Source organism: Anas platyrhynchos, chromosome 2 (genome assembly GCF_047663525.1).
Source record: "Anas platyrhynchos isolate ZD024472 breed Pekin duck chromosome 2, IASCAAS_PekinDuck_T2T, whole genome shotgun sequence".
NCBI lineage: Eukaryota > Metazoa > Chordata > Aves > Anseriformes > Anatidae > Anas > Anas platyrhynchos.
In genome coordinates this window covers 89,028,728-89,053,640 of record NC_092588.1, presented here as the reverse complement: position 1 = coordinate 89,053,640, position 24,913 = coordinate 89,028,728, and the positions used below count along the sequence as shown (strand labels likewise).

The 24,913-nt window shown below is 37.2% G+C and overlaps 1 protein-coding gene and 1 long non-coding RNA gene across 4 annotated transcripts in view; one reads left to right on the top strand and one right to left on the bottom strand.

Annotated features, from left to right (window-relative positions):
• Window positions 1–16,202, top strand: part of LOC110354327 (uncharacterized) — a 36,455-nt gene extending 20,253 nt beyond the window's left edge. For both annotated transcript variants that reach the window (XR_011807790.1, XR_011807789.1), the window contains one exon: window positions 15,880–16,202. This is a non-coding gene — a long non-coding RNA (uncharacterized lncRNA). The remainder of the gene's footprint in view (window positions 1–15,879) is intronic.
• CDYL (chromodomain Y like) overlaps window positions 1–24,913 on the bottom strand; it is a 103,680-nt gene that overhangs the window by 6,892 nt on the left and 71,875 nt on the right. Inside the window, exons 1-4 of one of the 2 annotated variants that reach the window (XM_038174649.2) lie at window positions 19,715–19,830; window positions 3,649–3,905; window positions 2,781–2,953; window positions 331–541 (exon numbers count right to left, since the gene is read on the bottom strand). In XM_038174649.2, coding sequence (XP_038030577.1) covers window positions 331–541; window positions 2,781–2,953; window positions 3,649–3,891 — 627 coding nt within the window. In that variant the 5' untranslated portion in view covers window positions 3,892–3,905; window positions 19,715–19,830. Of the gene's footprint in view, window positions 1–330; window positions 542–2,780; window positions 2,954–3,648; window positions 3,906–19,714; window positions 19,831–24,913 lie in introns of those variants that run through there. The other variant, XM_027451619.3, reaches the window with a different exon arrangement.

Genomic DNA, 24,913 nt, shown 5'->3' with positions numbered 1-24,913 from the left:
CTGAGTGCAGGACACTGGTGGCTGGGCCTCACAAGGCACCAGCAGGGAAAGGGTATCCAGGCATGCATCTTCCCCTTCTTCCACTGTCAGGGCTGAAGGGGGCCCAGGACATGGGATTAGGTCCCACGCCTTCTGGTTTGTGCACTCACTTGTAAACTAAGTTGTAACAGCATGGAGCTGAGTAAGTACTGGTTTCTCATGAAAGGTTCTCAGGAGAGAAAGAAAAATAAAAGACAGCACAGCAAAGGTTAAAAGGTCTTGAAATCACTCTGGATAAATTTTCACAATGGCATTGTGAGGCTGTCATCCCCTACCCTGCAAGCTACTTACAGAAGCCAGGCCCATTATCCGGGGGAATGTAAGGGATGAACATCCATCTGGACTTTGTCCAAAAGTAGTGTACGGTGTCTGAAACCAAGCCTTCTCATTAGCCCAAACCACATCACACAGAGGCAATATAGATGCTCCAAGTCCAATGGCTGGGCCATTTACTGCTACAATAATAGGTTTCTTAAACTGAATAAAAGTATTCACAAAATTCCTGAAGAGAAAAAAAAACAAACATGCACTCATATTAAAAGCAAAATATGGCAGTCCTTGAGAACTCAGTAGTAATTCATCTCTGCAGTAATGTCACTTTCAAAACCAATCTGATAATAGCCTGCCCTGACATGACTTGAGAAGAGCAGTGCATGTTGTCTACCTAGACCTCAGAAAGGCTTTGGTGCCTCCATAAAACCCTCGTAAGGAAGCTGATGGAGTATGGACTCAATGAGCAGATGGTGAGGTGGACTGGAAACTGGCTGAATGACTGGGCCCAGCAGGTGGTGATCAGTGGAACAAAGTCTGCTTGGAGGTCAGTTACCAGTGGTGTATCCTGGGAGTGCATACTTAGTCCAATCTGTTCAGCATCTTCATTCGTGATCTGGACAGTGGGTTTAGCATAACCTCAGCAATTTTGTTGACGACAAAAAACTGGGAGGAGCAGCTGGTATGCTAAAATGTTATGCTGCCATCCAGAGGAACCTCTACAGGCTAGAGAAATGGGCTGACAGGAGCCTCTCAAATGGAAGTGCCAAGTCTTACACCTGAGAAACAGCCCCAGGCACTGGGGGGCAACCAGAAGAAAAGCAGCCTGGCAGGAAAGGACCTGGTGGCCCTGGTGAACACCAGGTTGAGCACTTGCCTTGTGGCAAAGGAGGCTAATGGTATCACGTGCTGCGTGACGAGGAGCTTCACCAGCAGGTCAAGGGAGGTGATCCATCACCCTTGCTCAGCACTGGGATATTGTGCTCTGTTCTGTGCTCCCCAGTAAAAGAGAGATGTGGGTATACATGACAGGGTCCAACGGAGGGCCACAAACCTGATTAAAGGACTGCAGCAAATCTATGAGGAAAGGCTGAGAGCTGGGACTGTTGAGCCTGGAGAAGAGAAGGCTTGCGGTGGGGTGGATCTTATCGATATGTACAAACACCTGAAGGGAGGGTGCAAAGAGGACAGAGCCAGACTATTCTCAGTGGTGCCCAGCACCAGGACAAGAAGCCATGGGTATGAACTAAAACACAGGAGGTACCATCCAAACATCAGGGAGCACTTCTTTACTGGCAGTGTGACTGAGCACAGGCACAGATTACCAGTGAGGTTATGGAGTTTCCTTCCTTGATACAGAAGCATTTGTGGTATATTCCTGTGCCTCACAGCTCCCTCTTAGATGATGTGTTGTGCTATAAAGTTACAAACGTGTGTTCTCATCCTCACTGACACAAAAAGACAGTTCATTCCAGTATGGATACTTAAGTGTTTCTCTGCTCTGAAACACTAAATATCTTTGAGATATTCTTAGTAAAAATACAGATATGAAACATGGATGGGAGAATTTCAGCACTTCAAAAGAAAGATGCTGACATTTCTTAGCTAATAGCTATCACATATAATGATAAAATTGTACATGTTTAGTGCAAGTACATGACTCTTAAATTCTGAGGTCTGCGTAGAATACATTGTACATCATACAGTTGAGTCAGCACCTGTGAAGCAATCCTGTGCTCTGAACAACAGGTAAATTTTCATTTTAGTTTTAGATGCTGAATGTAGGGTTCTTACTTAAAAAAAAAAAAAAAAAAAAGGATTTACTCATAATTTTAAAGTTCAGAGACATATTGGTAACTACTGAACATAGGTCTCTGAAGGAGTGTTAGTATTCTGGAAACGTGCAAGAGCTATTCCAAGATCTCAAGCCTTCAAAAGCAGAGTGTTCAAATTATAATCTGCTTCCTTGTACTTATCCATACATTTCTTCAGTAAACATTCTTCTAGTTCGTAGTAGCTCAGCTCATTTTATTTAAACATTAGGTTTGGAACCTAGCACTGGGATGATGTTCACTACTATTAGTCTAATTCTGTGAAATATCCATCATTCCACTGCTCTGTAGGCACTGTATCTTTACTCATTCAGTGCACATCTTTTGTCTTGTGTGTTAAATTAGTTTTCCAGAAACTCCATGGCTGTTTAAGTCTTTTAAAATTGGTTTCAACTGGAGAAATATTATCATAATGCCAGTTTTCATAGTAAAATTTTAATGGTATAAATAGTGATGCATGAAATGACAACCCAAATAGAAATGGCCAGGGAGCATGAAGAAGTGCTGCACACTTATCACACAGCAGGTGAACATCTGAGGTCTTGTTGAATTAGAGACTTTTGAAATAGCATAGATAAAGCAAACCAGACTACACAATGAAAAATACCCATTCAGATGATTGAAGATAGCTTTACATACCTAATAGCTTCTGCCATCTTAGTGCTTTCCTTTTTTCTATCATCTGTTAAGCGTCGTATAAAATAAATAAAATCAAGACCACAGCAGAAAATGCTACCAACTGCACTAAACAGCACGAGTTTACTGTCATCTGCAGCTGCTGTGTTCAGTGCACTTTGGACTTCCTTCATTACCTGAAAAATCAAAAAATCATTAGAATCCTTTCATTATATCATTAAAAAGTAGCATACTGTTCTTTCCCCTCCATCATGAGAGATCTCAGTCTTCTACATCCTTAATTTTCCTCTGGATCCATTCAACCACGATATTAGAAAAGTTAATTTATTTTCATTATTCAAATATTAGAAAGTAAAACAGAAACAAAACAAAAAACAAGTGACCAAAAAAAACCACCCCAAACCAAAAAACCCCACCAGTATTAGAAGCTTTACATTTTGGAATTACATTACGTTAGAAGCTTACCATGTAATTATGGTAAGATAACAAAAACATTAAGAAAAGATCTATTAGATGTTATCTGTAACTACAGAATTCATTCAGCATTTCTGTAATTTGGACAGCAGATGGCATATGCAACCAGTTCAGAAAAAAAAGAAACTTAATTCAGGCTAAAGTTTGTTTCAAGTTACACTTGACAAATTGCCACACTTATTATAAAAGACAATCCATCAAAATATTCAGATAACGTAGCTAAATGAATTCATCAGAATTATACTAGAACTCAGTTGTATGTATAATATCTTACAAACAAAAAATCTAAGTGCCATTTTGCATACGCTTGTACCTGAATAAATGGTACAAATAAGGCAAATAAGAGATTTATAATTCTTCCTGTACCCTTACCCCCCAAAATCAGAATTGTTCTGACCTCTGGATTTAGTGAATTATTTTCCGATGATTTTGTTGATAGCAAAATGTGTGTGAATCCATCTTGTTTCCTAACAACAATGTCTCTGTACCGGTATGCGCTCTCCGTTTGTCGCACACTGAAACGTAGCCTTTTATCAAAAGGTTGATCTCTCCTGTCATCAATAAACCTCCGTTTGCTGGCTGTCACTCCTGTTACAGAAGTCTGTATGTTGGTTGTACCATTGGCTGCTAATGCTTCCATAAAGGTGGATGTACCTGTAAAATAGTTTAAACAGTAACCTTCCATTAATAACATCTTATTTAGTTCAGCAGTTCCAAGATCCCTATTAGCATGAAAACATGCTAGTCATTATTAAGAACACACATAAATATGAAACTCCCATGGAAGTCAATGCAATATTACAGAAATATACACAGTGCACAGAGCAAAAGTAAAGTGGTAAAGGGATCCAGGCAAATGAATTGTATGTTTGTGAGAAAAGAAGCAAAGCAGATCAAGAAATAAATTTCCTTTTAGAAAGGAGGGAAAAGTTTCCTAAATGTTCCTAATACCAACATGATTCAGTAGGTTTCTACTTGTTTAAAAAAAATATATAAAAATAATCACAATATACTAATGCTCTACTTATTCATTTTCCAACATTTTTAAGTGGTCCAACAGCATCAAGATCACAAAAAGAAAGCAGATGTCTTTTGTTTCAAAAACCACAAAAAATAATAAATTGAAGAAAATGACACCTGCAGCAAGTCAGATAAAGATCTTGATTGACAAGACCATATAAAGCATGGTAGCCTTTAAAGGAAGACAAAAATAAAGACTATATTGCTTTGGGAAGGAATCAAAACCCATGCAGTGATGGATATTTTAATGGATTCATAGACAATGAGATATTTCTCAAGTCTAAACAATTTTGCTATTAAAACTGGCAAATAGAGGATAGAGCATTATGTCTTTCTGGTCCTTTTCCCAGTAACTTAGACAGAATTTGAAGGAATGCAAGTAAACAGGTCATTCTTCGTAACACAGAAGGGACAGGTTTTTCTATAATCCACATTAGAGACATAATATCAAAAAATTAGCATTCATAAGAGAAAGTAAGAGAACATCTTGGATCTATTATCCATCTGTATGTTAAACTTTTAATGTAAACTATCCATAAAGTTTGTCAGATCAAAGTAATCGAGTGTGCATGAGGAATGGAATTAAAAATGTTGGAAAAATGCATCACAGGCCAAGATACAGGAGGTTTGAAAGTCTTTTGCTGAAAACAGAAGCCTAAGTCTAGGTTAAAATCTTCTGGATACCTTCAGTCCTTATCTCATAGATATTCCAGAACATCATGCATAAAATGTCTTTTAAAAAGCAGAGTTAAAACACATTTAATTAACCACCTATTTACATGTCACTGGTGGATCTTGCTTCATTCTTCATTAACTTTCTGAAGATAGATCTGGAACATTCTAATATGTGATACTATAATTACCTCTTTTTATTTTTTTTGTTTCTACAAGATAGTTGAACCACTTGTTGGACCAGTGAAGATGTTAAAAGACTCACCTAAATAATTTGAGTCTCCACATTTTGACTATATTCAAAAGTTGCTTAATTTTACCCGTATGAAGTGGGATATATAATCTTAAGACTACTGAAATTAAACTGTAGAACACTGTACGTTTTTCTATCTGTATTACAGAAAATGCTTTCAACTATAAGTTTTAATTTAAAAGTTTCTAAATAAATACACCTGATTGTAACTGTTCTAATTAATTAGGCAAGTTGCCTGCCAAAGGAGCTATGAAATAAGGTTTTATTTTACTTTTTGAAGTCTTTTTTGTCATATGAGTAATTTAATTCTCTTACCACAACACTTTTTGTAAGGATAGACAATTAAGATTTTTCAATTGTTTAAAGTGAAAGGACTAAGAAGCTGAATTCAGCTTGCAATCATCCTTAGAGAGAATAGATGTGAACAAAAGGAAATAGAAAAAAAATATTTTATGTTGTCACAGAAGATTCATGTTTATTCCTGAATTTTCACATCTTATCAAATTCCCTTTTTTTAATTTCAGCAGAATAAAAAAAAAAAATTAACACAGACCAAATGTAAAATTGATGAGGGATGCTTTACATACCTTACCCTTATAAGCTACACTGTATGGATTACACCCCTTTAAAAGGATTCCCTTCAAATGGAATTTGCAGGAGCAACACTGCTGCCCCACGTTTCTTTAGGAAACTGAGATGAAATCGCATCACTATCCACAACGGTTTGTTTTTCCATATGAGCATTAAATTAATACAACTGAAATATCATCTAATTTCTAAACTTTGATATAAGATCTTCTTGCTTCTGTCCTAGCTGTCATGAAAAAAGTGGAGAACCCAGAGAGCACAATAGACTAGACTAAGCCAAAAAAAGGCAAACCACCACCACCAAAAAAAAGCCAAGTTAGTAAACTTGCATAAGAACTTTGAGTAGATCTTTGCGCACAACTCACCCAGCTAAAGACAGACTCAAATAGCAGAAAATTACTTTTGAGTTTTAACAGGCAATGGTTATATGCTTCCTGAGAGGCAAAACGTTTGGCAAGATGGACCAAAATGTAAACACCACACTTCTCATGCTTATTGAATTGGCAAGAGACATTTTAGCTTTTTTATATAAATTTTGTCCACACTTGTCAATAGTTAGTTTCCAACCACAAACAAGGGACAGCTGCAAGGCAGTGGAAGAAGTCTCCTCCATCTCATCTTGTAAACACACTTTTAGGACAATTAGACCGAAACCAAAAGCCTGTCTGCTTTAGAAACAGCACTTCTGTGCAGGGAGATTTAGCCAGCTCTTACGAGTTAGAGAATGGTATCCCCAGAGTTAAAACAAACTCATCAGTATTTGTTACTAGCATTGTATGTTCATGATGACCTACACCTTGAAGTGTAGGGGGCTGTTTCTTTGGCATCCAGTCCTTGAAAGTGAAGAAACAACCCAGGGATGTAAAGCAGAGCTTCATGATAAATATAAACAGGGACGGGTTACATCACCAGGCAGTCTTGGGCATGTGTTGCAGCAAACGTGGATGAAAATAAAAAACATACCACAGAGAAGTAAATGTATTTCCATATATTTCCACAGGTGATAATTTTGCATTGGGGTTACTTATTTTCAAGTTAATTAGAACTATATTTTATAATTTTATAATGTGTATTTCATAACAAAATAAAAAGTTCTCCATTTTAATGTTTTCGTAGAAGATAACAAATCAAAGACAAACAAAGCACCATGACCCTCCCCTTAAAAAAAAAAAAAGCTTGAAAGAAAGCAATTTATCCTGGATATTATCAACTAATGCAGAACAATGTTTGTTTAAAAAATAAGCAGCTCATAGTTACAAAAATAATCAACACAATGTGATCATCTTAAAGGTGGAGACATAGTACTGGTGCTTAAAGCTTCAGCATACAGATGCAAAATTAAATTAGCAGTACTTGGGTTTTGTGGCTGTTGATCAAAACCTGATAACAGTCACCATTTTCATGCAGCACTCTTAGAAGAAAAAGGTGGGCGGGTGAGGCTACGGGTAACAGATAAAAAACTGATCTTAGCCAAAAGGAAGAAATACACAAAATATAGGAGCTGAAAAAGGGGAAAACAGCTACGGTGTCACCCCATCCCACTGGCAGAAGACAACAATAACACAGATAAAAGCCATCTCCCCAAAATATGAAGGGGGTAACAATCAAAATGCATTACTGTTACTGTCTCACAAATTCTTGAGAAGTTTGATTTAGTTCACATAGCCTGACACAGTGCTATTTCAGATGCCTGAGGAATGAGCATAGAAAGATGGGAGGTGTGAACAATGCCAACTATTTTCCTCAATTCCAGCCACTGCAAATTTACAGATTCCTAAAATTTTTATGTCCACAATCATAGGGTGCACCCAAAGCCATTTATTCAAAGTCTCACCTCCCATGAAACTGTCCAATTTACTTTTGAAGCCACTCCAGTTTTGTCTTTCAAAAGAAGTTCTGGCAGTAAGTTCTGCAAGGTTTTTTTTTTTTTTTTTTTTTTTTTTTTTAAATTCCTTCATCCTGTAAGCACATCCCTTCTCCAAACCAATCAATCTCTATCCACTTACCCTCTCTTCTTCCAGAAGTCATTCCAAGGCCCTTTTCCTCTGTACACCTTTTTCTCTTCTGCTAAATCTTGAAACAAATTGGCACACAATGTTCAAGATGGGGATTGTATAATGCACCATATTCAAGCCTCCTCTTTTGTCTTCAATCCTTTTCTAAGGTAATTTCTACTTTATTTTATTTTAAGCTAGCACTGAGAAAATGTTTGTAGGAAAACACCCAAAACAAATCCAAGGACCTTTTCCTGAGCAGTGCCACATAGTCAAGAACCAGACATTAGTTTTATGTTTTGGTAGAGGCAGAGTTTTTGTACAGAATTCTGTTTTGCCCCCTCCTCATTACTTGGGATGCATCTGCACTGCAAGTAATCTCTCATTTTAATCATGCAATCACTCAGTATTTTGAGATGTGTCTACAGCGATCTTAGTGAGCTTCAGGGACCTTCACACCTTTCCTGTACAGTAATGCACCAACCACTTCCTCTCCTAATCTAAGTAACAAAATGGTTAATAAGAAGCATCCACTGAATCAGCAAACGAACTAACACCAGCAACAATAATTTCTTGAACTGTTAACTGCAAAAATAATACTGTAATTTTAACTGATTTCAACTCAAGTATGGGAGAGGGAAAAGTAAGATCAGCAAAATTGATTTTAAAAACAAAAATACACAAAAAACAGTGCTGGAAGTTGCATTTTATGCCAACAAATAATGTCCTTTGTATACTTGCACTGTTTTGTACTCCCCGTATGTACAAATGACCAGACTTCATATCAGTTGTCCAGCACAGGTTGCCTCATGTTCCCTTTTTGCCCACAAGCAGTGGTTTCTTGTCACACATTCATAGGTACTAGCAAACTGTAACTGTAAATACTGCTAAGCTTTCACAGTTTTAACCCTGCAGTACATCAAGTATTTCACATGAGACTCTAACCCCAGACAGTGGTACTGCAATGCGAACTTAATAAACAACAGCTTCCAGTAATTTTTCCACCTCTGCTTCAGCAATTACAAAGGAAATATTTGCAGTGTATTGGCACAGATTATAGAAATTCAAAACGAGTTCTAAAAAACTATCAAAACCGTATGTGCTCCAAAGAGCTACTCTATACCTGTACCATTTTTTAATTTTTTGACCAATTATATATATTCGCAGCATTTACATTTTGGCATCAAGTAACAGTTGCAGCATCCTCCAAATATTTGTAAGAAGAAAATAACTCAATTTGTTGTGCCTTTCACCAAAAATACTGTTTTGTACCATGCTTCTGAAAAAGTGTTCAGAAGGTGTCTGTCACTTACAAAGGAAAGGTTCACTTCACATAAATCCTTCCAGGAGACAGCGTTACACTGACGCAGTGCACAAACCAGCCGTTTTTACCAACACTACTCTGCACAACCCCAGCATTACAACAGGCAGCCTCAGACATGACCAGGAGGGGAAACAGTGGTACCTGGCCAAATGATGGGCTGCTGGTCACTGCCATCCCCTGCCACCGGGGCTGAAACCTCCGCGAACTCATGGTGTTGGGGGGGAGAAGTGGGGATGTGCAGTCACTTTATCTTTCCAAATAAATTTAGCCACTTCTTGATTCTGTTGTAGGGAAGTAATTACATAGGGAATCATATATTCCTCAGCCACCTCAGGTTTCTGCAAATTTGTCAGCTGTCCATACATGAAGATTGCATGTTTTAGGCACAGCCTACCTGGTGAACTACTGTGGTGATTTTTTGTGAAGCATCTGCAACAGGTAACTATAAATTAGTAGTAGAGAGAAACAATCCTGCAGTGGCTACCAGGCTTTATTGTCAGTGTCTGTCTTCAATTTCTAAAAAGCCCTTAATCCTTACTCTTTTTCCCGTATTTTGCATGGGTTTCAAATATTACTTTGAAACCTGTTAACCTATATTTCTTACAAGACACCATTTTTTTGTGGACAAAGCTAATGAGATGAGAAACACATACAAACACACACATGTAGTAGTTCCCTTTTTGATTAAAAGTTTTTCAATCCCACACCAATTTTTGTCTTGGCTGCCACGTCACATTTAGAGCAATATGATCTACAGCAACCATATTTTCCTTCTGTAGGTAGTTTTCTCTCTTTCTTCTGTTACTTAGAGCATCAATCAAATATGTTTACAATGACACTGTTTGGAAGATGGTAGCATTGGCGGTCACATTTCACTTTAACAGGTTATAGACTATGCAAGTATTTTTGGTTTTGAATGTCTTTCCTCCTCATAGTATAACCTCACAGGTAAATAGAAACTTGTAATTCCAACCCCCAAAATGCAACTAATAAGAACATAACACTCTACTGCTGAAAGTGGGCAAGCATAATGAGAGAAAACTGGTAGAACATTTCTTCCACCTCAAATTTACTTTGTCTGGACACTTTAAGACATACAAGTGATCATAACAATGCTTACATACTTTTAAAAAGATGTGAACAACAAAATATTAGCCTTGACATCTGCTAGGACTATGCAAGTAAAAAAACAACAGGCAAAATGTTATTAATGTAATTTGGTAACAAAGCTGTTAAAAAGTCTTATCAAATTTTGCTACCTCTGAGAAGGAGCTATGTATTTTTATGCATAAGGCATTAATTAAGTAAACTTTCCACTTGCTGTCTTATATTGCAGAAAAAAACCAACCAACCCTCCTAACAACTGAACAGGCTTTTCAAACCCATTTCCATCCTTATTGTTTCATCTGAAATATATAAGCTAACACTCCTTGGGTGAACAAATTCTTTTTCTCCCTTATCTTGGCATCTAGACGAATTAGAATTGCTCTCTTCCCCCTTTCCACTTCTGTTTTAGACTCACTTTGGAGTGAATTTTCTTCCATTGAATGTAGTCAAAATACTACTGATAAACAGGAAAAAAAGTGCATATGACTATTGCCATCGTTTCAGATGGTATTTAAGATGTTTGAAAGGAGAGGAAAAAAAGAAGCCCAAGATGCTCTGCTATCATTCCAAATCATTTCCCAGCCATATTTCACAGTAGCATGCACCAAGGCATTTGATGAGGGAAGCAAAGAGTTATTTGTATTTCTTTTCCTTACAAATAAATACAAATGAGAAAAACCTTCCCCAGGTTACCGACTCCTTTTTGAGGCCACTTAATACTGGGAACATGTCATAAGAAGAGCCCTCTCCTATCTCGTCCCTCGATATTCTCAGAGCTGCAGGTTATGATACCAGAGCATTCATTTGAAATGCTCTCAAATTTGAGAGTTAAGTAAGGACATCTCTTGGGGCTCATCTACAGAGGAAAGCTACCACAAAATAGGCTAAGGTTTAAACGTGAAGTATACCCAGCTATTTCACACTAACTCCTGAGGTGAACACGTTCTATATTAAGAGCACTTCATTGCAATTTAATCCAATTCCCAAAGTGATCTAAAAAAAGGCTCTCTTCATGTGGAATAAGAGTGTCCTAATGTAAGGCTAGCCTAAAATAGATACTGGTAGAAGAAATCCCAGGCACTTTCCTGTATAGACATGAACTTGTACATGCCCTGTACAAGTGACATAATTCTTGTAAGAATTACCAAAACTTCCTAAAACATTTTCTCCAACTTTTTACAAAAAATTAAATAGGTGGCGAAATACTTTCATTTGCTTTTTTTTTTTTTTGAAAACAACATAAGTATTCACATTGCATTCTTATCACACAGATGCAGCTTTAAATCAGAGGTCAGAGGTCTTGGTGATATGCAACACAGCTCTAGTCCTCTGATGAATGAATATGCATTCAGAAATGTACACGCCAAACAGGCTCATACTTTTGAATCCGAGGTACTCAATGGAGGAAAGTAGTCTCTATGGAAGAATCAAGGATTTGAGCCAAGATCTGTGAAAGATCCTGCATTTAGGTAAAGCACAGAACAGCTATAAACACCACATCTAAAGAGGCATTCACAAATTACCCTGCAGGCAAATCTCTCCCCCAGTTTTCCCAGTATTCTGGGAAAATAAACCCACACTATAAACTGGATGATGAAAGGATGCAACAGGTGCTGGGTAGTCCAATGCACTGAACTGAAAAAGTGATTCAGAACAGTATCTTGCCAAATCTGTCCTTTTATATTGTTGGAGAGTAGTAAATTCCAAACAGCTTAAATAAGTTATGATGGGAAGGAGAAGAGTAAATACATCCTCTGCTCTCAAGTTAGATATCATTTCTCCTGTTTGTTTTTGGCAATACCAGCTAAGATCAGTGTGTGTGAGGACATGGCTGCAGTGGAGAACACGTGGAGAATATCTAGAATTCTTCATACTTCCCCTATTAAAAGAAAACAAGAAGAAAAGGAAGAGAAAGTCCTAAATTTAACAGTAGCAGGCTGATAGTAGAAGACTTGGAACAGATGCTTTGTATGAAGAAAACTTCAGCAATATCCTCTCTCAAGTAGTCAGGCAACTACTAGAAAAGAGGACATATAGGTCCCCACATCATCTTGCCCTGTAACTCAACCCCAGTACAAATGGGGTGCTTCTCCAGGTTCTGGGATTTGCAGAGATAGCAAAGATCTTGAACATTGCCATATATTTTGGGAAAATGCCCATCAGAAGAATATATTTACATCGAACATTGAAATGGAGAATATAGAGGTAAATAAACAAATAAAATAAATAAAACATGCCAAGAGTAAACCACAAGGCAATAACTATATCTGAAAGCAGCAAACAGAAAATGTAGCACCCCAATCTCAGCCAGTAGCTGGGAAGAACTGAAGGCATTGAGCTGCCTTTATACTGCATGATGCATGGGTAGCATTTGGGTGTGTTCTCTTCATATTGCTGACGAAAGAAATCAGCTTGTCTTTAATTGCTTAGGCTTTCAAAAATATGGTGCAGAGCTGCTAAGTGGCTTCCCTCGGGCTAAAGAGCAAGTCTGTATAGAAGTCAGGCTTACAACACTTACAGATGGTCCCAATCCCCAAAAGCTACTTTCCTTTGTAAAAATCTGCTTTTATATATTAGTTTGTATGTGTGTGGTTGTTTTTGTGTTTTGTTTTTCCCAGAAATTATATGCACATAGAACAAAGTACAAATAAGAATATTGATACTATTGCTAGTCAGAACAGACAGCTAAGGAAGCAATGGAACAAGCACCACGGTATTTAAGTGGAACATGTGGCTTCAGCAGCACCAATATGAAACCACATTCCCTAAGATATTACAAAGACTAATACTAGGAGGCTGAAATCTTGAAGAAAAAATTCAAGAAATTAGGAAGTTTTAGATGTGGCAGAGTGAAAACAAAACAAACAAACAAACAAAAAAAAACCACAAAACCCGATGTGGTTTAGGACCAATTTCAGAACAAGTTTAAAAAAGATAAACCAGTTAAGATCTATCTTAGCAAATAGGACCTAGCAAATATTATCAACTGCACTGAAAACGGGAAGCTTAGTTGGGGACCATAATGCCTTTGCCACACAAAACTAAGAACTAAGCCTATCATATCTGATTCTTTCAACTGAAGTGTGCAGCAGCCTCTGAAAGAATTTTCTAGGTTGTGTAGCTGGCAATAGCAAAGTAAGGTTTATTTGATGATTGCAAATGGAGGTAGGAGCACATCTTTTCACAGGAGTCACACTGGTGTGATCACAGTTCAAGAGTCAGTCTGTACATTTTTGAATATGATCACTGCAAGTGCCTGGAAGGAGTTGGGTCCACAAAGTGTCAGCTTGAGATAGTGGGGTCATGGAAACCTCCATTTGAATTTTGGGCTTGGGAATGGTTGCAGTTCCAAAGTGCAGTGATGGAGCCTCAGATGTTCGGTAGGAATTTCATAAAGCTGTGTTTGGACTTACATTTACTCAGAAGTGGTTCATGGGTAATGGGGCTCTGAACATATCTTTACACATAGCCTTAAGCAGTGAATCTTGCCTTTGGAAACAACCCATTAAGAATACACAAAGAAGTCAAAAATATCAGAGGAAGTCAGTATATAAAAGACAGAAGCATTACTAATAAGAAAAACAAAGATCGTGTACACAAAAAATGCTGGGACTAGTACAATTTTCGCCCCAATTTTCAACAAAATTTGAAATTGGAAACCACCTAAAACATGCCATAGGTGAGACAAAATGGTAGCTGAATTATACTACTGATTGTTTCCTGAAATCTGCCAGGGACCCACCTGCTCAAGTCAGATTCTGACCACTAAACAAAACAGAATAAATAAAACAGAAATAAGACGGTATTGTCAAATAGAATTGTACTTTAATTTCTATTAAGATGAACGCTGTGCAATTTTAGATAAGTTTGTTATGTAAAAAGATATTGCATTAAATACTGTTTTAGACAATACCACGACACCTCACTCATAAGGAGAAGGTAAATAAATTGAACCAAACATATACTGTAATTGAATTATTTTCTTCAGGAGTGAGATGTAGCTTCAATTAACTCCACATGGTTAAACAGGTCAATAGGAACTGAGGGGAAAAATAGAATATGCTATACTTACAAGAAAATAGGAAGTAAAGAACACTGGGAAGAATACAGGGAGATGCTAAAACAGATAAAGAACGGTATTAGATATGCAAAGTAAAACTCTAAAGTTTTCATAGTTAAAGATGCTAAACACAAATCATTTTTCCAGCGATAAAAAAAAAAAAAAAAAAAAAAACAAGAGAGAGGAGAATCAGACCAAAAATAAGAGTGAAATGGAGTGCAAGTTACAAAGTCAATTAAAATATTAGTGGGGAAATCAGCATGCCAAAAGAAAACAGAAAGGATTTATAATGACTGTATTTTACACATAACAAGTGACAGACTAAAGAGCTTGAACATGGCAAGATTGCTTATAGTATAAAAAAAAAAAAAAAACACATATAAATATGATAGCCTAGATGGGAAATGTATCATAGTAAGTGAAATACCTCTGAGACTTGCTTGCTTAAAGACTGGGAAACTTGGAAGGTACCTCAAGTAATAAAATTTGTATTGATATAGTTTCAGAAAGTTAAAAAAAATCCTAAAACTAAAACCAAACAAACTAAAAAAAAAAAAAAAAAGCAACAGAAACAATACCACCACCGCCAACTAGCCCAGACCAAACAGCCCTAAACTTCTGAAGTTTACTTCTGTTACAAGACTGTTCTCATTAAGTCGTGTTTTAAAAATTCCCTTCCGATTAAAACCTACTGGGAATCTGAAGCAATACTCAGGAGAGCCATACTGGATACTGTAGAGAAATTTTATCTTCTTCCAACAGTTCACTCATTACTTGCCATATATTTTACCAATATTTTGTGATTTCATACCATTACTAAACATGCATCAGAAGCTTCCCTAACATGTATATTTAATTTAATGTAAATTTCACGATTTTAGAATAATATCAACACAGCAACATGATTTTGCTCAACACTGAAGCTGTATGCAATTATTCTTAGTGATAATCAAGTTGGAAATACATTGAAAAGTTTTTTTAAAAAAATAACACAAACCTATATAAGATTATTTTTATAAGATCCTAAAACATGAAAGTTTCTATTGATGCCAAAAAGTGAAAGTTATTACTCAATTCTGTTTTTCTAATAACAACTCAGATTTCAGGGCTATTGATTGATAAGACTGGCAACAGTGTCTGTCATCAGGAGTTTGATATTCAGGGTTGTGTGGAACTTTGTACCTCCAGTTGATTTCAGAGTATGTTGCTATAAGGTTACTAGTTAACTCTGAAGCGAAGATGTTGCATATAGGTTTCTATTCTGTTATCTACTCATCACCATATTGCGGATTTATGAATAGCATCAATATTTTTAATTACTACTGTAGATAAGTGTTCAAATATAGCTAGATCATAGAAAATACTACAGTACCAGAGATTTCCCCCAACAGCTCAGTTAAAATACTGTCAGGATCTCAAAGGAATTTGTCTTCAAGGTGTTCTCTCAACTCATTATAATTAACAAAAATGCTGCAGTGGGACCATTTACTTCTTCATTAATTCTTAAACAAAATGATACACTTGCTGAAATTTCCAAAAGAATATATGTGGTGTGTTTGTTTTTTGTTTGTTTGTTTATTTCTTTAAGTTTTTTGTTTGTTTTGAAACAGGTAAGAGACTAAGAGCAAGAAGGAACACGATCATATTCTGGCTCAAGCTAGGCCAACACCCTGAAAACATTCTCCAAGTTCTTCTCTACTCCAAAGGGAAAGAAAGACATCTGCTGTACGTCTGTCCATGGGCTAGAGTGCTCTTGCCAGCAGACTAACACGCAGTTTGGCTGGCATGCTCAGGAAAACAAGCCAAGGATCCTCCATGAGTCTCATCATAACCCCATGGAAAATGCTCTTCCCTCTTAATTCAGAATTATTCACCAGTACCTAAATATTGATCTCGTTTATATAAAATTAAAATTGAGATTTGTTTCCCTTCACATTTCTGTCTCTTACCTGTATAGGGCCCACCAGACTGGAAAGAAGTCATTTTTTGTGGTATTTATATCCAACCCCAAAATCAGGGCTCCCGAATACCTTCTCCTCTCCCTGATACATTTGCTGAACAATTCCGTGAAGGCTCCCCAAGGTAAACAGAATTTCTTTTTAAAACAGACTTACCCTCATCAATATTTTTGCCCCACTTAACTTTACTCCCCCATCTCCTAGTCATAAGGCTGAAAACGAATACCAAGCCAAATTTACAAAGAACATTAAACTTAGTTCAATTACAGCATAACATCCAGGAAAATGTACTCGTGTTTTCCTACTGTGGGCTCATTATTTGTAAAGAAATATCAACGTATGACTAAGTACCAAGAAATGAGTAATAAACTGACATAAACAAATGAAGATATGCCAAAAACAACAACACCCTGACAAAAATTATTTTAACAACAGGAACAAGCCAAACATTTTTGCAGGGTGCACTGGGTTTCAGCTTGGTCAGTTCCTCCAGCTGCCTCATCAGGCTGCCTGAGCATTACTGCTGACCAAGCAGGACAGGAGGGAAGGGGGAGGAGGAAAGAGATGATGGGATAACTGAAAAAAAGCTTGAGAAGCACATCTAGAGAACAGCTACACATTCCTCTCCAGGTTTAAAAAAAAATAAATAATATATATATATATACACACACATACTGACTGGCAGAAACAACTCTAGAGAAGGGTAGGTATTTTCTCATGCAAACCATTTAATTATGAGATTGAGTTTATTGAAAAACTTCAGTGAACCACTGATCTGTCTGCACAGCAAAATGGCAGAACTGAAATCAGTAGGGAACAGTAGTAGTCATTGTAGTGCAACATACTCTTTCATGCTCTACAGTTTAGAGCATTAAAAAAAACACCTGTTGTGAATGTAAACTGCTAATATTTCAATCACATGTCTACAACAAAAACTGAGACTATTAATTACTTCTGCAAGCATAAGGTGAATTATCATTTAGAATGGATCTGTGGACTGGTTTATTGATACTGTGGAAAACAGCCAGTCATGAAAGCACTTCAAACATTTCCAAACAGAAAAATCATGAGAAAATTGCAGCAGATATCTGTTAGATAAATACAGCACATCTCATTGATGACAACAATTTGTAGTTTATTCATGTTTTGCCAGAGAGCAAGGAAACAACAAAAGTTGTCATAGAGAAGGAAACAACATTAGAAGTGGACAAGACGTCCTCTGCTGAGCCACGAGCTAATGATGAGATCGGAGGTAAAGCCATGCATCTGCTGAGATCGCCACAATCTGCAGTGGAGTAAAGCACGAACCGGGACAGTCAGAGAAGCATGACCATTCATCGCTTCCTCTTCACAAACATGGATTTCATTGCCTACTAGGTCCAGGACTGTCTCTACAGCATGAGTTTTGCCAATAATAAATTCTAGAGCGAATTGGATGAAAGAGGAAAGGAGACAAACGCTCGAAGTGGCTTCATAAAGCAGACTCTCCAGATGCTCCTCTAAGCACAGCTGAATTTAGATGAAGGGTAGAAGGTCCTGAACTGTTTCATTTCAGCAGCTTATCGTTAGGAAAATATTCCTATTACTTAATCATATAATTACTTTGGAATGGGTTGTAAAGAGAATGGTCTGACATCTCTGAGAATTATATTAACATACTCAAAAAGCCAGTTTGGGATTGTTTAGTTGCTGACTTCAGAGGATGCAGAAAACAGTGGAACTGACAGAGCCTCTAAAGATGCTGGGAAAACTGTATTATTTTTTTTTTTCCCCTAAACTAACAGCTGCAGTAAATTGCTGTCTTCATGTCAGAAGATATTCCTTCTATGCACCCTGACATGCTGCCCATCATTACCAGCCCGTGACACGGTCCTGGTTTCAAAGAGACTCGCACAGTGCCACGCTGGTTTTCCCAGAGCCCCTCATTCCTAAGAGAAGTCTTTTGCTGTGCCTCACACTCTGTGCAGACAGAAAGCAAGCAACCCTTTTCCCTTTCTTTTTGTCTGAACAACAACAACAAAATAATTAAAAAACCACCTTTCTCCTTCCTTTTTATCTGGTTTATAGGCATACCCTGTAACATATAATCTTCATCCAGATTTAATGGAAAATAAACGTGATGACCACCAATAAATAGGAAACAATCAAGAGCAGGAGTGGATTTTGGCTCAAGAGAGTGAAATGGAGACACGACAAAAAAGACTAAACAGATTCTTCTTTTGTTTTCAGATTTACTCCTTCTACATAACATTCTTTAAACTGCTCTGAACTAAAATAAAAATGTTGCTTCTAAACAAAGTCAGATGTGTATTTAATATATCAAACTCATTTGCAAATAGGATTTTTTTTTCTTCTTTTTTTTAAACTCGCTTTTGCTACAATCTCTATTGTTAAAAAAAAAAATGTTGCCTATCCATTCAAGAGTAAAATAATTATAGCACTTATTACTATGAATAGTTAGTATTTATTTCTTTTGATCTATGATCCTGAATGCATGTTATTCATGTTGAGTGTAGGAAAGAAAAATAAGAAACATAACAGGGCTTGCAGACACTAATACAGCATCTAGCTCAGTGAATTCTCCTTCAGGGAGGCTAAAAGTAAAGCAGAATAAACCCAATGCTATATCCTCAAGACTGATATAAAATTAATCATAACTTCAGTCCCACATATGTATAGCTGAAAGCCAGAAGTGATTTAACCTTAAATTCTAAGATTAGAAGGATGTTTCCTTTACATGGTGAAGAGAAACCAATAGCTTGAATTCAGACTGTTTCAAGGTCACTCTTCCAATAGGGTCTGACAGTGATTGCACTGTTCTGGCAGCTTAAAAATATTACATCTCAGTGGTCAGAAGGCAATTGGAAATATCAACTTCTCACAGTTACTTTCCTTCCAAAAGCACCAGAGAACAACCAGTCCACCCCAAGCCTCAGGCCCACAGTCCCCTCAGTCAGGATACTTCTAAAAAACCCAGAGACTGTCTCACACAGGATCACAAGCAAGATGGTGCTGGCTTCCCTGTGCAGGCACATTACATAGCCAGACAAACAACCTGTACCCATATGCAAAATAATGAGTGTATAACCACATAAAATAGCATATGAGCACTGCCCTGTGCCCCAATTCTACATTATCAGAGGTCTGAGAAGTGTTTTTTACTATTCTGATGCAACTAAAGACTTTAACAACAAATTCAAACAAAAATTCAAAGCAAAACCAATCCCCTCCTGTCCCATTTGCAGTCATCACAAGCAAACACAGTTCCACAAAAAGCAATGTGTCTCCAGAGACAGATTATTTTCACTAAACATCATTTTCACTGAAAATTTCCCTCACTAAAACTGTTTCCCTGCACCCTTGACTAGCTAGCTCTGTCACAACTTCTGATGTCTTAAGCACATCTACAAAAGCAAGCGGCATTCTGATTTATAGCACTACCTAAAACACCTTTTGCTCCACCAGATGAGCCTCAGAGAGAACCTACCTCCATTTCACAGTTCCTTGCTCCTTCCTTTCATCTATGCTTAGTGAGATAAAAGCTACTGGCCTCTTGCTGGTCCATTCTTTAACCACAGAGCCACAGCTGTTTCCAAGTGCCCATTCTCCTGCATGTGTTTGCCATTTGATTAAATCAATAACAGCATCTGCAGAGCAGTCCAGGGGGAAGATAGATTTAGATGACAAAGGTCTCTTCCAGCCCTACTTCCTGTGATGCATACATGACCACATTATCTAGAGACTCCACCTTTTTGTCTTGACCTACAAGGCAGTTACTTTTCAACAAGCTGGACAAAGAAAAGCTACCTGGACTGATGGTATCACATGCGGATTAGCAAACCCTCAAACAATTGGATTCTCAGCTAACTGCTGCTTTCAGGCTGGATGGGAAACTCTCTGCCTGTCCTTGAATGAACCCTGGAGGGAAAAAAATCCTCTCCTGTGGACATGCCTCGAGTATTTGTCTGCAAAGCCACAACCACAGATCTATTATGTATCTGTACCTCTGCCACAAAATTTGGAGTCTTATGCTACGTAAGGTTTTTGTAAGAATGTCCCTACGGATTGCATTCTCCACTCTGAACCCACCATTTCTGCAGTGACCTCACTGAGGTGAAAATTGCTCTCATTTTATGTGTTATTTGTAAAATACTTCTAAATACAGTAGACTAGACTCTGTGACTGGTTACAATAAGCGATAACCTTATAAAAGTCACAAAATAATGATGAGAGAAATAGCCTGTGGTAAAAGGAAACTTCTAAATGATCAGATTAGAACTGACAATTCCCTTTCCTCCAAGGGTAAGGAGCATGACCACTCATTCATCAGGGGAAACTGCTAATCTCCTTGGTTTCAACACAAACCAAAATACTATCTAAATTAAATATGGGTGCTATTATTGGATATATTTTGTGCAATACCTTTTGGACTGCCCAAGGGAGTTTATGGCCTACTGTACGACTCATTCCCTGGGATGACCTTCTGCAGTGCAATAAACTGAGCAATGCTTTGCCAGGGAAAGGTCCTTGCAAGCCAAACCAGCATTCAGGAACTGAATGAGTTGCAGGAGGGACCTCCACACCGGCTGTACTTTGGGCCAGCCACTGCCCTAGGGCTGTCCAGCAGAAGGCAGGCTCCCTGCCATGCAGATGTGGAAAGGACATGGCAAGAGCAGAGAGTCATCTCCTCGCAGTGAAGCAAAGTGTTAGCTGCAGAAAGATAGCAAAGGCTGATGAAATTTGTCAAGAGGGAAGGGAGGGAGGAAAGAGTTTCAGCAGGAGGAGCCCTCAGCTGTGTTCCAGCAGACACAGCCACAGCTGGTTGTGATCTGGTGAGCAGCCCCTTCCCCATCTGGCCTGCTCAGGCACAGCCCTCTTCTGCAGGCACAGCCCTCACACCCTCCCAGAACAAAAGGAGCAAGTTACAATAATACTCCTCTCAAAAACATACCCCCTTCCCCCCAAAAAAAACAAGTCTTAAGTTAGCAAAAGGCACATCTCTGACACAAAGAGCAAAGCTCTGTTAAATTGGAAATCATTGCACAAAGGTTTGTGTAAGTGGCAGATGATTGCTCCCCTACTTCCACTGTTGAGATATTTGGAAAGCAAACCTCTGAGCAACCTATTGCACTCATGTCTTAAGAGAATTCTAGACATCCCATACATTTCTTTCATATAATTCCCTCTGATGTAAACCCAATATTCACTACAAAACTTTCTGCTATTAACTTTTTCCTCTGCAGATCAAATTTTTTATTCTTGATGAAGACACTATGCGTAAACTTCCATAACAGGTGAAGATGCCAAAGCTTTTGCTCCTCCTTCTCCCAAGAGGCTAAAAGCGCAAGCCAAAGTTTCATCACTGTCCCAAAGCTTAAATAGTGCAAGTAAAATGCCTTAAAGTAATGCCAACCCCCACAAATATGACATACACCATGTAACATTTTCAATGGAATTTATCCATTAAATATGTCTGTCCACTGAAATTTAGTCTGTGTGAATATATACACACACTAAAAACTCTAAACTTTTTTTTTTTATAACTAATTTTCTTCCTGTAAAGGATGTTCCTTTGTCTGTCATAGTAAAAGAGGTCAATCAGCACTGGAAGTTCTTCCTTCTCATCTGCTTAGCAGAGCTGCATTTATGATTCAAGAAAATCAACTTTTTTTTTTTTTGTCATTTTTTACCAGTGTAATTGATCCTTTAACCATGTGGATTTTAGCATTAAACTTCATTAAAATAATCTAACATTGGCTTATTTAATTTTATCTCTAACCTATATTTCAAAAAATGCTTTTGTTATCACTTGGCAAAGACACACTTCTTGGTTAATATTTAACAGTGTGACCACATTAAGACCTATTTTCTCTTACAAAATATGGCAAAGTACATATTAGTAAGTATTGCTATAAAACAGCAAGTGAAATATAATTTTGTGTAAACAATCAGAAGCACATGGACATTTCTCTGAATATGTGCATTTAGACCACACCTGAGAGATTATGAAAATCAGTCATCAGAGCAATTATCCATGTCCTTATTGCAAGTTCCAAGTGCTGAAGTTTCACCTGGCATCAATCACTAAACAAAATAATTTCAAAAAGAACATTTAAGAGCAGTACATAAACACAAACATGAGCTTTAGAGCAAAAAAGTACAGCATGACTAGGAATATGCTAGCCAAACCTAACCAGTGGAGATGAGAGACCAAGAACATGAATGTTAAGGCATCATCACCATTATGACACTCCTAACCACTACAGCAGTGGAGAATAACATATGAACTATTACCTCTGCAGTGCTTGTAATAACTGGAATAAAATTAATCCACAAAACTGTGGATATTTCAGGCAAATAGATTTGGTCAACCAGAATGTTTGTCTACGGAATTCCTCTGGTTTATAAAACTGTACGATGTTTTGAGAGAGAGACATAAAGAAAATAAATCGCCTCTATAATTTAAACTATTTGTCTTTTAGCTGTTAACCTGTTTCACAAGTTAAAATCTAAGAACATTTGCAACAAAGAGGTAAAAACAAATATAATCTCCAAAGCAACCACAAATACTGACATCCTAGAGAAATCTAAACATTTTAAAGACTGAAGACCAAAGAATTAAAGTAAGGATACATTTGTAGGACTTTGCACTAAAATTAACTGGCAAATAAAGGGGGCCGTAGAACAGCAATCATCAGATAAAGCCCAAGTATCTTCTGTTCAGGAAACTTAGGTAGATTTAGGGAATGAACTTCCAAAACAAGAGATACTTCACTGATTTTTTTATGCACTGAAACCTGTGGCATTCATTAAATGTTCCTTGTTGTTTTACAGATTCTTGTTGTTTAAATCATTTCAAGTAAGCTAGAAACAAAAAAGAGCAACATGCTTTCTGCAGGTTTCATTTCTACCCTGCTGCTGCTGCTTGTACCTTTTCACCTCACAGCAACTGAAAAACTGTTACACAGTGAGAACAAAAAAGAAGCAAACAAAAACCTGAGAGGTCTATTAGTAGTGAAAAACAGAGATTATATTGAAAAACTAAACCAAAAGGACAGAAAAAAATGAAGATAACATACGGAGATATAAAATGTATATATCTGAACTTAGTGTTGAGCTATCAGATAAGGGCTTTTTCATCTGAGCAGCAATAGCATATGAGAGTATCACAGTACCAGCCTCAACTGTAAAAGAATATACTGACTTTAGAAGAAAAAAAATAAAGTTCCTAAAACATACCCACATTTCTTCAAAAGTGAAATGCAGTTTCTTATTAAAGCACAAAGTAGCTTCAAAGACATATTAGTTCTTTCATGCAAAGAGAGCTAATATGGTAAACGATCCAAATGATTATAAAGCAAATAACTAACAGAATTACACCAACTTCACTTTAATTATGAGAAAATCTAACACCTGCCAGTGACTTTAATGAGTGCTCATACTGGAAATGAGCAAACCCCCTGTAAATAGTGAAAGGGTGCTATGCCCTTTGTTTTCCTTATTTTAAGTCAAAAAAATAAACCTTGGGATTGGTACAATTAGTTATGTATTATTGCACATTACCAGAAAATTACTAAGTTACATTCTTTAATGCAAACAATACAGCTTTAGTTCTCAGCTGGACCAATCTGTATTATTTATTTACATGCTGAAACTAGGTCCTAAATGTCTTTTCAGATGTGTCATGAGAAAGCATTGATGAGATGCATGAGTTGAAATCTTTCCCCAACAATAACAGTTAGAACCTCTTTTTTCCCTTTTGAAACACTCTACATCTTGTAGGCCATACATCACTACCATGAGAAGACTAAAAGAAATAGAAGAGACAGCAGGAACCCTTAATGCTCAGGAATTAAATTGCTCTTCACCAAACATAACAGTCTTTGTAAAATTTAAGGATTTAGATTAACCTGATACTTTTGCAGTGCTTCCTACCAGCCTAAAGAATTATCTTAATGATTTCATATTGACAGCCTGGTTCTCTGGCATAACCAGACAGCAGAATAGTAGGGAAGCAGGGATTTTCCATGTACTTACAGATGCCATCTCAGGGGATCTTATTATCCTGAGCTTTAATAACATGCGAACATTAAAATAAAAAAACTATCAAAATCTGTACAGTCTTAAATAGAAGGTAGAGATATGGAGATTATTACCTCTTAGATTTAATCATGTTATTAATTCAAAGCATCAGAGTCAGGCAATGAAATTTGAATTCTCCATAACCTAAGCAAAAATGAAAAAAAACTGATCCTAGCGCCTGACCAGTACATTTTGTGGGCAAAAGCCTCTTACGCTAACTATAACCAAAGAATGTGGCTCGAAGAGGATTTTAACCAACTCATATGTAGTAACTTCTCTTCTCTCCCCGCCCCCCCCCCCCCCCCCCATTATTATTTATTACTTATAGACCACAAAGTCCAAGCTAGTTTGGATATGCACCACATCTGCTATGTTGATCCATGAATTTACAAAAGTCTCTGAAACACAGGTGGGATTACAGAATTGGGTATCAGTGTTGGGAGTTTTAAGGGACTATTAACACTAACACATACTTAATGTTAAACACACTGAAATTCATTTTCTGCATCATCTGAATCACACTTTTAGTGTTCTGTGCACATCCCTGCAAATTACACTGTCAAATACACAAAGACTTTCCCCAAGAAAAATATCATTTAAGAAT